This window comes from Seriola aureovittata, chromosome 13 (assembly GCF_021018895.1).
Source record: "Seriola aureovittata isolate HTS-2021-v1 ecotype China chromosome 13, ASM2101889v1, whole genome shotgun sequence".
Classification (NCBI taxonomy): domain Eukaryota; kingdom Metazoa; phylum Chordata; class Actinopteri; order Carangiformes; family Carangidae; genus Seriola; species Seriola aureovittata.
In genome coordinates this window covers 19,613,319-19,625,443 of record NC_079376.1, presented here as the reverse complement: position 1 = coordinate 19,625,443, position 12,125 = coordinate 19,613,319, and the positions used below count along the sequence as shown (strand labels likewise).

Sequence of the window (12,125 nt, the reverse complement as noted above, 5' to 3'; positions counted from 1 at the left end):
GCTATTTTGAATTGCCTTCATTTTTGTTAAGACACTTCTTTAACACACATAGATACACTGATAAACTACCTTTATCTCAACAGACATTCCATATTGTCTTTTCTCTTTTTGTCTCTCTGCTCACTGTTCAGACTAGGTGTACCTAATACACTGGCATCTGAATATGTGTATATATATATATATATACATATAACATATATGGTAAGTTAGCAATTATTAATTCATTTTTTATAATTGACCATTTTTTATAATTGACCATTTGCTAAACCGCTCTCCCAGACAGTGATTGTCCAATCATAGGTTAGAAACCATTCTGGAACACTTGTCAAACTTTTGGATTTCTCCACTTCTTGAAAGGGTGTGCATGGGCCCATAGCAATACTTGGTATATTATATAAAGAATTTAGATGGTGGTGCCTTTAGCCTTTCCAAAACCTAAAACAAGAAAAAGGAATAGATTAAAGCAGTCATGGTGTGGCCAGGCTGGTTGTATATATAGAATTGGTGCAGATGTGGGAGAAGGATCTGACAGTCATGCTTTAGGCGGGCCGGACACAGTACACACCCACAATTGTACAGCCACCCACAGCTCCAGCACTATAGTGAAATTCACTGACACAGTGGTGGGAGGGCTGATTGAGGATAATGACGAAACTCCCTATTTAAGCGAGGTGGAGGGGCAGGCATCGTGGTGTATGAGCAACAATCTGGACCTGAGTTTCTCCAAAACAAAGTATATGAGATTTTGGTGGACTTAAGAAAGAGAAAAGCAGAGGACACGGCATGTACCACTGGAGATACATGGGGACTAAGATGGAGACTGTGAGCAGTTATAAGTATCTAGTTTTGTACATTTCAAAAGGACCTCACTTGGTCAATGCACATAACTATGCTAGTGAGAAAAAACCTGCAAAAACCTTCCTACACACCTACGACTGAGTCGATGCTCTCTGGTTGTATAACTGGTTCAGCAACTGTTCTTACTGGGATAAGAAGACGTTGCACAGGGTCATAAGGTGCACTGAGCGCCTTCCCCTGAAGACATCTACACCAGGCGGTGGGGATCCAAAGCAGACCAGATTATTAAAGACTCATAGCATCCTAATCATGGTCCGTTCCAGTTGCCACAAGAACTGAGAGGTTGAGAAGGAGCTTCTTTCCCCTAACCCATACAGGCTCTAAACTCTTTATAAACCATAAACCACCGTCAGCTTTTGCTACATGGCTGTTTGGCTGCACATCCTGGCTGACTTTTATTGGCGGGCCAGTTGAATCTTCACTGTAGTTGTACCGGCTGCATGTGACAATAATAATTCTTTGATCCTTGATCCTTGGATCTGGGCCGAGGGAACTGGGCTTATATTTAGCCAGTAGAAACACAAATATGTGTCCCAGTATTTGCCAGAATAGTTGTGCCATCTACTAGACATGTTAACAATTACATCTGACATTAGCAGATCAACACTGTTTAACCCATTCCTTATACTTTTGTGTCATATCTTTTGGATTTTAGGATGGCAATTAAAAATGACACCACCCTCCAAACCCTGACTACTACAACCCCACCCACACTGCTTCTGTTTCTTGGTATTTTCCCATTTCTAATTCAAAGTGGAACCTGTGCTGTAAATGAGATTTATAGTTTTATTTGATATTAATTGCAAAATTATGAGTTAAACTTTCTACACAACAATCTTCATACTTAACTTGTCAATTCTCTTGGATAACAGTTTAACATTCATCTTAACCAAACAGTGCTGAAGCCTAATGTTTGTATATGACTGCAAGATTGAAGTGATGCCAAGTCCCCTATGTCTCTCTAACAAAGTCAACATTTTTTGTTTTATCAAGACAATATCACATCCTAAAAAGGGTTGATCTGGATGATTGATGTATTCCTCATATGTGGCCGCTGCTGTTTGTTTTTCTTTTTTTTTTTTTTTTTTTTTTTTTTTTTTTACAGCTAATGTAGCCAATGACAAAGCAGAGTCTAAATATTCAATGTCCCAGCCCATCTAACTAGTTACATAACTTTTTTTCAACAATATATAAACCTGAAGTCCAAGATTCTGTCTCCTTCTTCGGTCCTCTAGCTCTTCCTTCTATCTCAACTCCTCTCTCAATTTTTGACAGTAATCTTTACTGCAAAAATGGCCACAGCTGGTAAGGTAGGTACATAATTCAAAATGTGCACAACTGTGATGCAGTTCTGCACTGTATAGGTATAGTCAGGTAGGTAATAAACCAAAGATCAGAAAACAATGTAACAAACCTTGCATTAACATATTTTACTTGAATATTATATTATAAGATTTTTACATGTTAAGTTTGTGTATGCTATGTTAATTCAGCAGATTAAGTGTGGATGGGTGTAATATACCAAGCTTACACCTGACAAAGCTATAAATAAGTGTTACAGTGCTGTTAAAATGTAATTGTCTTTGAACATGAATTAATCATTTAATTAAAAATAAGTTAGAATGATTATTTTCACAGCTGTAAAAATATAAAATTAATAAAATGTCTGTCCCCTCTGTCCCTGTGAAATATTGCTTGTCCTGTTTGGACCTGGCACACAGTTTATCCAGACAGTTTTTTTTTTTTTATTTGTTCTCTTTTTGCACAACCGTGGGTATTGGCAAAGCTGTATGTGGTAGTGTGCGGAGAAAGGATAATGGTGGAAGCCCAAGAATTCATTGTACTACCACAGTGGAATAAAAAAAATGACCAAAAAGACAACAACTAATTTCCTCAGTGGTTTACTCTGTGTTACTTCAGTAGCCCACCCTACATTAAATCATACTGGTCTGATAAAATTTATGTTTGCCAAATAACCTATGTGAACTTTAAACTTTCGCTTCACGAGTTTGCTTTTTTCCAGCACCTGCTGTAACAGAGACACTGAAACCACTGTACTGTACTCATAATTTAAAGATTGCATGGTGGGATATAAGTCAGTTTGCCACAATTATATGACTGTTTGCCTTGAAATCACAGAATAGTAACATTTTATCCAGTGTTCAACTCTGCATAGTTAAATGCAAAGTGACACTTTATGTAGTATGTTTGTGTTGATGTAGATGCTTGATGTGTTTTAGGAATCTGCCATATAGCACCTTTCCAGAAACCCATCCTAGTTTAGCTCAGGCTGCACCCAATAATGTGAGATTTTTTGCAGGGTAATTCATGTAGTGTCATTGACCTCTAGGTCATCAAGTGCAAGGCAGCAGTGGCCTGGGAGCCCAACAAGCCTTTGGTTATTGAGGAGATTGAGGTAGCCCCTCCCCAGGCCAACGAGGTCCGCATCAAGGTGAGAAACGTCCACTATCAAGACATATGTACACACATACACACACACGCACGCACGCACGCACACGCACGCACGCACGCACGCACACACACACACACACACACACACACACACACACACACAGATGTCCTGCTGTACTTGGTACTGTACTTGGGTTAGAGAATAAATGTAGTTTGAATTGGGGAGAGTCTACTGCAGATTTTAATGACTAAGGCTAAACAGAAATCCTATATAGTGGCATGATCAGTGTCAAGGGTGTAGATTTGGTCTCAAAATTGGTAAAGATGCAATAACCCCGCCACCCCTCCAAAACAAAGAGATTTGATTTTTAATGCCATCAACCAAAAGGTTTATTAAAATATAAGATGTGAGTTTACATTCAGGAATGCCCATACACAAATGTAATATATGTACATGTGTTGAATTTCCATATATGAAATATGTGAGCACATGAAGTAAAATCATACATGTATTTAAAGGATAGCCTAATACTGTATGTAAAAATTACATATGAAACCTGTTAGAAATTGGTACAATATCATATATTGACATATAAGTCTAGCTAATAGAAACATATCATCTAGTATAGTGAGACATAAAATGTCAAAAAACGACATAGTATTTAGTAAGTCATAAATTATCTTAGTATAGTAAGGCATAAAAACTTCATATGATAATAAGAAATGAAAAGGTTCAAAAAGGTCATAGAATAAATACGTCATAGTAAGGCCTAAAAACGTCTCAGTATAGCGGGCATACAAAGTCTTGAGTGCGAGATAGTATAGTAATGCATAAAAAGTCATAAAAAACGTCATAGTACACTAAGGTATAAATAATCATAAAAACGTCATGGTATTGTAAGGCATAAAAAGTCATGAAGACGATATTGTATACAAAGGCATAAAAATGTCAACATATATCATATAGTAAGGTACACAATGTCATAAATTTGTCACAGTAAAGTAAACCATGAACAGACATAAAAACATCATAGTATACTAAGGTATACAAAGTAATAAAAACGTTATAGTTTAGTAAGGAATAAAAAGTCATTAAGGCAACATAGTACAGTGAGGGATAAAAGGACATAAAGACAACATAATATAGAAAGGCATAAAAACCTCATATACCTCAGTATAATAAGTTCACAATGTCATAAAATCATCATAGTGAAGTAAGGCATAAAGATTCATAAAAAGTCATAGTACACTAAGGTATAAAAAATCATAAAAAATTCATAGTATAGTAAGGCATGAAAAGGCACAAAAACGTCATAGTATAGTAAAGAATAACAAGTCATGAAGACGACATTGGATAGGAAGGCATAAAAATGTCATAGTATAGTAAGGCATGAAAAGGCAGAAAAACGTCATAGTAAAATAATGCTTAAAAAGTCATACAAACGTCATAGTATATTAAAGCATAACAACGTCATCGTATAGTAAGGCATTAAAAGGCATAGAGATTACAATATATAGAAAGGCATGAAAATGTCATTGTTATAATAAGGCATAAAAAGTCAGAAAACATCATTGTATATTTAGGCATAAAAACATCATAGTATAGTAAGGCATAAAAACGTCATAGTATATTAAGGCATAACAACGTCATCGTATAGTAAGGCATAAAAAGTCATAAAAATGTCAGTATATTTAGGAATAAAAACGTCATAGTATAGTAAGGCATAAAGAGTCATAAAAACGCCATAGTAAAGTGAGGCATAAAACATCATAAAGACAACATTATATAAAAAGGCATGAAAATGTCATAGTATAGTAAGGCATAAAAAGTCATAAAAACGTAATAGTATATTTATGCATGAAAAAAGTCATAGTATAGTAAGGCATAAAAAGGCATGAAGACGTCATAGTATAGTAAGGCATAAAAAGTCACAAAAACGTCATAGTAAAGAATAGCAAGTCATGAAGACGACATTGTATAGGAAGGCATGAAAACTCATGAATACAACATAGTATAGTAAGGCATAAAAAGTCATACAAACGTCATAGTATATTAAGGCATAACAACGTCATCGTATAGTAAGGCATAAAAAGTCATAAAAATGTCAGTATATTTAGGAATAAAAACGTCATAGTATAGTAAGGCATAAAGCGTCATAGTATAGTAAGGCATAATGAGTCATAAAAACGCCATAGTAAAGTGAGGCATAAAGCATTATAAAGATAACATTATATAAAAAGGCATGAAAATGTCATAGTATAGTAAGGCAAAAAAAGTCATAAAAACGTAATAGTATATTTATGCATGAAAAAAGTCATAGTATAGTAAGGCATAAAAAGGCATGAAGACGTCATAGTATAGTAAGGCATAAAAAGTCACAAAAACGTCATAGTATACTTAGGCATAAAAAGTCATGAAGACGACATTGTACAGAAAGGCATAAAAATTCATAAGAACGTCATAGTACAGTAAGGGGTAAAAAGACACAAAAATCATAGTAGAGTGAGGCACACAATGTCAGAAAAATGTCATGGTAAAGTAAGTCATAAAGAGTCATAAAATGTCATAGTACATTAAGGTATAAAAAAATCATAAAAACATCATAGTACAGTAAGGCATAAAAAGTCACAAAAACATCATAGTATAGTAAGGCATGAAAAGCCATCCAAAGGTCATAGCATAGTAAGTCATATAAAGTAATCAAAAGGTCATAGTATAGTAAGGCATAAAAACGTCATAACATAGTAATGCATAATATAGTCATAGTATAGTGAGGCATAAAAAGTAATAAAGACAACAGAACGGCATAAAAACACCATAGTATAGTAAGGCATAAAAATGTCATAGCCTTTGTGTTGTCTTCGGGTAAAAAATATTCGCCACTGTGTTTAACAGCAGAGAAAACTCCCTAAATTATATTTTTTCAACTTGAAATTTGAATACTTTTCCTAGAGTGAGCCCAACATTAGAAAAAGTGAAATATTGCCTTTATTCCTATTTCCATGTGAGCTGTACACCACCAGGGTACAAAGACTGTCTTCAGGTCATTTTTGACCCAGCAGTTAAAATCACAGTCACAGAGTCAATTACAGACTTGAAAAACCACACACACACACGTATATTAAGGCATAAAAAGTCATAAAAATGTCATAGTATATTTAGACATAAAAACGTCATTGTATAGTAAGGCATAAAAATTCACATTTTCATGAGTTTTCATACTTTAGTGTACTATGACATTTTATGACTGTTTATGATTTACTTTACCATGACATTATTCTGACATTGTGTGGCTTACAATACTATGATTTTTATGACTTTTTACCCCTTACTATACTATGACGTTTTGATGATTTTTTTATGCCTTACTATACTATGACTTTTTTCTGACTTTTTCTGCCTTACTATACTATGACGTTTTCATGCCCTTCTGTATTCTTTATGAATTTTTATGCCTCAATATACTATGACTATATTATGCATTACTATATTATGACCTTTTTATGGCGTTTTTATGCCTTACTATACTATGGCGTTTTTATGCCTTACTATACTATGACTTTTTTCTGACTTTTTATGCCTTACTATACTATGACTTTTGATGATTTTTTTATGCCTTACTATACTATGCTGTTTTTATACCTTACTATACTATGACGTTTTGATGATTTTTTTATGCCTTACTATATTATGCTGTTTTAATACCTTACTATACTATGCTGATTTTATGCCTTACTATACTATGATGTTTTTATGACTTTTTCTGCCTTACTATACTATGGCATTTTTATGCCTTACTAGACTATGACTTTTTCATGCCCTTCTGTGTTCTTTATGAATTTTTATGCCTCAATATACTATGACTATATTATGCATTACTATATTATGACCTTTTTATGACTTTTCATGCCTTACTATACTATGATGTTTTTATGCCTTACTATACTATGACCTTTTGATGATTTTTTTATGCCTTACTATAATATGATTTTTTTATGACTTTTTCTGCCTTACTGTACTATGGCGTTTTTATGCCTTACTATACTATGGCGTTTTTATGCCTTACTATACTATGGCGTTTTTATGCCTTACTATACTATGACTTTTTTCTGACTTTTTATGCCGTACTATACTATGACCTTTTGATGATTTTTTATGCCTTACTATACTATGCTGTTTTTATACCTTACTATACTATGCTGGTTTTATGCCTTACTATATTATGCTGTTTTAATACCTTACTATACTATGCTGATTTTATGCCTTACTATACTATGATGTTTTTATGACTTTTTCTGCCTTACTATACTATGGCATTTTTATGCCTTACTAGACTATGACTTTTTCATGCCCTTCTGTGTTCTTTATGAATTTTTATGCCTCACTGTACTATGACTATATTATGCATTACTATAATATGATGTTTTTATGACTTTTTCTGCCTTACTGTACTATGGCGTTTTTATGCCTTACTATACTATGACTTTTTTCTGACTTTTTATGCCGTACTATACTATGACATTTTCATGCCCTTCTGTGTTCTTTATGAATTTTTATGCCTCACTATACTATGAATATATTATGCATTACTATATTATGACCTTTTTATGACTTTTTATGCCTTACTATACTATGCTGTTTTTATGCCTTATTATACTATGCTGTTTTAAGTACAGTAAGGCATAAAAAGTCACAAAAACGTCATAATATAGTAAGGCATGAAAAGATATCAAAAGGTATAAGCATAGTGAGGCATAAAAAGTCATAAAAAAGTCATAGTATAGTAAGTCACAAAAAGTAATCAAAAGGTCATTGTATAGTAAGGCATAAAAAGTAAAAAAAAAAGGCATAGTATAGTAAGGCATAAAAACACCATAGTATAGTAAGGCATAAAAACAGCATAGTATAGTAAGGTATAAAACCAGCATTATACTATGCTGGTTTTATACCTTACTATACTATGCTGTTTTTATGTAAGGCATAAAAAATCATCAAAAGGTCATAGTATAGTAAGGCATAAAAAGTCAGAAAAAATTCATAGTATAGTAAGGCATAAAAACGCCATAGTATAGTAAGGCAGAAAAAGTCCTAAAAACATCATAGTATAGTAAGGCATAAAACCAGCATAATATAGTAAGTTATAAAAACAGCATAGTATAGTGAGGCATAAAAAAATCATCAGAAGGTCATAATATAGTAAGGCATAAAAAGTCAGAAAAAAGTCATAGTATAGTAAGGCATAAAAACGCTATGGTATAGTAAGGCATAAAAAACCATAAAAACGCCATAGTATAGTAAGGCATAAAAAGTCATACAAACGTCATGGTATATTAAGGCATAACAACATGATAGTATAGTAAGGCATTAAAAGGCATAGAGATTACAATATATAGAAAGGCATGAAAATGTCATTGTTATAGTAAGGCATAAAAAGTCAGAAAACGTCATTGTATATTCGGGCATAAAAACATCATAGTATAGTAAGGCATAAAAACGTCATAGTGTAGTAAGGCATAAAGAGTCTTAGAAACGACATTATATCGAAAGGCATGAAAATGTAATAGTACAGTAAGGCATAAAAAGTCAGAAAAATGTCATAGTATAGTAAGGCATAAAAAGTCAGAAAAACGTCATTGTATATTTCGGCATAAAAACGTCATAGTATAGTAAGGCATAAACAGTCATAGAAACAACATTATATAGAAAGGCATGAAAACATAATAGTACAGTAAGGCATAAAAAGTCATAAAAATGTCATGTTATAGTAAGGCATAAAAACTTCATAGTATAGTAAGGCATAAAAAGTCATAAAAATGTCAGTATATTTAGGAGTAAAAACATCATAGTATAGTAAAGAATAACAGGTCATGAAGACGACATTGTATAGGAAGGCATGAAAACTCATGAATACAACATAGTATAGTAAGTCATAAAAAGGCATAAAAACGTCATAGTAAAATAATGCTTAAAAAGTCATAAAAACATTGTAGTATAGTAAGACATAAGAAGTCATACAAACGTCATAGTATATGAAGGCATAACAACGTCATAGTATAGTAAGGCATAAAAAGTCATAAAAATGTCAGTATATTTAGGAATAAAAACATCATAGTATAGTAAAGAATAGCAGGTCATGAAGACGACATTGTATAGGAAGGCATGAAAATTCATGAATACAACATAGTATAGTAAGTCATAAAAAGGCATAAAAACGTCATAGTAAAATAATGCTTAAAAAGTCATAAAAACATTGTAGTATAGTAAGACATAAGAAGTCATACAAACGTCATAGTATATGAAGGCATAACAACGTCATAGTATAGTAAGGCATAAAAAGTCATAAAAATGTCAGTATATTTAGGAATAAAAACGTCATAGTATAGTAAGGCATAAAACTTCATAGTATAGTAAGGCATAAAAAGGCATGAAGACGTCATAGTAAGTAAGGCATCAAAAGTCACAAAAACGCCATAGTATAGTAAGGCATAAAAAATCATAAAAAGACCATAGTACAGTAAGGCATAAAAAGTCACAAAAACATCATAGTATAGTAAGGCATAAAAAGCCATCAAAAGGTCATAGTATAGTAAGGCATAAAAACGTCATAACATAGTAATGCATAATATAGTCATAGTATAGTGAGGCATAAAAAGTAATAAAGACAACAGAACGGCACAAAAACACCATAGTATAGTAAGGCATAAAAATGTCATAGCCTTTGTGTTGTCTTCGGGTAAAAAATTAGCCGCCACTGTGTTTAACAGCAGAGAAAACTCCCTAAATTATATTGCCTTTATTCCTATTTCCATGTGAGCTGTACACCACAAGGGTACAAAGATTGTCTTCAGGTCATTTTTGACCCAGCAGTTAAAATCACAGTCACAGAGTCAATTACAGACTTGAAAAACCACACACACACACACACACACACACACACACACACACACACACACACACACACACACACAGCTGTGTGCTGTTCAGTTGGCTGGATCTTTTCCTGATCCACCTGAGGATCCAGCTGCCCCAGCCGCTGCCCCAGCCGCTGTCCCAACTTGGGCAAGTCAGAGATGTCAGTTCTGCCCACCAATGAAGGACTGTAAAACACATACTGTGTGCTGCACATGTGTATATCTGCAAAGTCCATGCACACACAGTTGCGTACTGCCCTAAATTTGCTAATTAGTTGATTAATTTATGTTGTTCACATTTTTGTTTTGTATATTTTATTATCTATTGTTTGTTGTGTTTACACACTTTGTGGGTGGTAGCAATGGTTAAAAAATGGGGACATAAATTTTGTTGTTTAACTCTTAATTGTACAGAAAAGAATATAATTGTTCACTGGCAAAAAAATACCTGACAGTTATTTGGAGCACCTTCAATGAAGTGCATTCAAAACTACTTTCTGCACATTTGTGCTACTTTCTTATGATATACAAGTACTATCTCTTGATAAGAAATATTGTTTACCACCTATGCATTACCTTAAGAAATGATGATGTTTATAATAAATCTCTACTTGTGTGTGTTGTAATTAAAATGAGTGGTGTCCACTGAATAATTGCAGTCTTTCTGCACTGTGATCATAAAAAGTCATGAAAACAGCATAGTATAGTAAGGCATAAAAACACCATAGTATAGTAAGGTATAAAAAGTCATAAACAAATCATAGTATAGTAAGGTATAAAACAGCATAGTATAGTAAGGCTTAAAAAAGTCATAGTATAGTAAGGTATAAAAACAGCATAGTATAGTAAGGCATAAAAAATCATCAAAAGGTCATAGTATAGTAAGGCATAAAAAGTAAAAAAAAAGTCATAGTATAGTAAGGCATAAAAATGCCATCGTATAATAAGGCAGAAAAAGTCATAAAAAAGTCATAGTATAGTAAGGCATAAAAACGCCATAGTATAGTAAGGCATAAAAAGTCATGAAAACAGCATAGTATAGTAAGGCATAAAAACACCATAGTATAGTAAGGTAGAAAAAGTCATAAAAACATCATAGTATAGTAAGGCATAAAAGGTCATAGTATAGTAAGGCATAAAACGTCATAGTATAGTAAGGGGTAAAAAGTCAGAAAACAGTCATAGTATAGTAAGGCATAAAAATTCCATAGTATAGTAAGGCATAAAAAGTCAAAAAAAAGTCATAGTATAGTAAGGCATAAAAATGCCATAGTATAGTAAGGCAGAAAAAGTCATAAAAAAGTCATAGTATAGTAAGGCATGATAACGCCATAGTATAGTAAGGCAGAAAAAGTCATAAAAATATCATAGTATAGTAAGGCATAAAAACAGCATAGTATAGTAAGGCAGAAAAAATCATAAACACATAGTATAGTAAGGCATAAAACCAGCATATTATAGCAAGGTATAAAAACAGCATAGTATAGTAAGGCATAAAAACAGCATAGTATAATAAAGCATAAAAAAATCATCAAAAGGTCATAGTATAATAAGGCATAAAAAGTAAAAAAAAAGTCATAGTATAGTAAGGCATAAAAATGCCATAGTATAGTAAGGCAGAAAAAGTCATAAAAAAGTCATAGTATAGTAAGGCATAAAAACGCCATAGTATAGTAAGACAGAAAAAGTCATAAAAACATCATAGTATGGTAAGGCATAAAACGTTATAGTATAGTAAGGGGTAAAAAGTCAGAAAAAAGTCATGGTATAATAAAGCATAAAAATGCCATAGTATAGTAAGGCATGAAAACGCCATAGTATAGTAAGGCAGAAAAAATCATAAACACATAGTATTGTAAGGCATAAAACCAGCATATTATAGTAAGGTATAAAAACATCATAGCATAGTAAGGGGTAAAAAGTCAGAAAAAAGTCATAAAAAG

General features: G+C 32.8%; 1 protein-coding gene across 1 annotated transcript in view; it reads left to right on the top strand.

The window, feature by feature from the left end:
• The first annotated feature begins 2,054 nt into the window (after window positions 1-2,054).
• LOC130180414 (alcohol dehydrogenase 1) overlaps window positions 2,055-12,125 on the top strand; it is a 41,973-nt gene continuing 31,902 nt past the window's right edge. Inside the window, exons 1-2 of the mRNA XM_056393921.1 lie at window positions 2,055-2,168; window positions 3,209-3,310. Coding sequence (XP_056249896.1) covers window positions 2,151-2,168; window positions 3,209-3,310 — 120 coding nt within the window. The 5' untranslated portion in view covers window positions 2,055-2,150. The remainder of the gene's footprint in view (window positions 2,169-3,208; window positions 3,311-12,125) is intronic.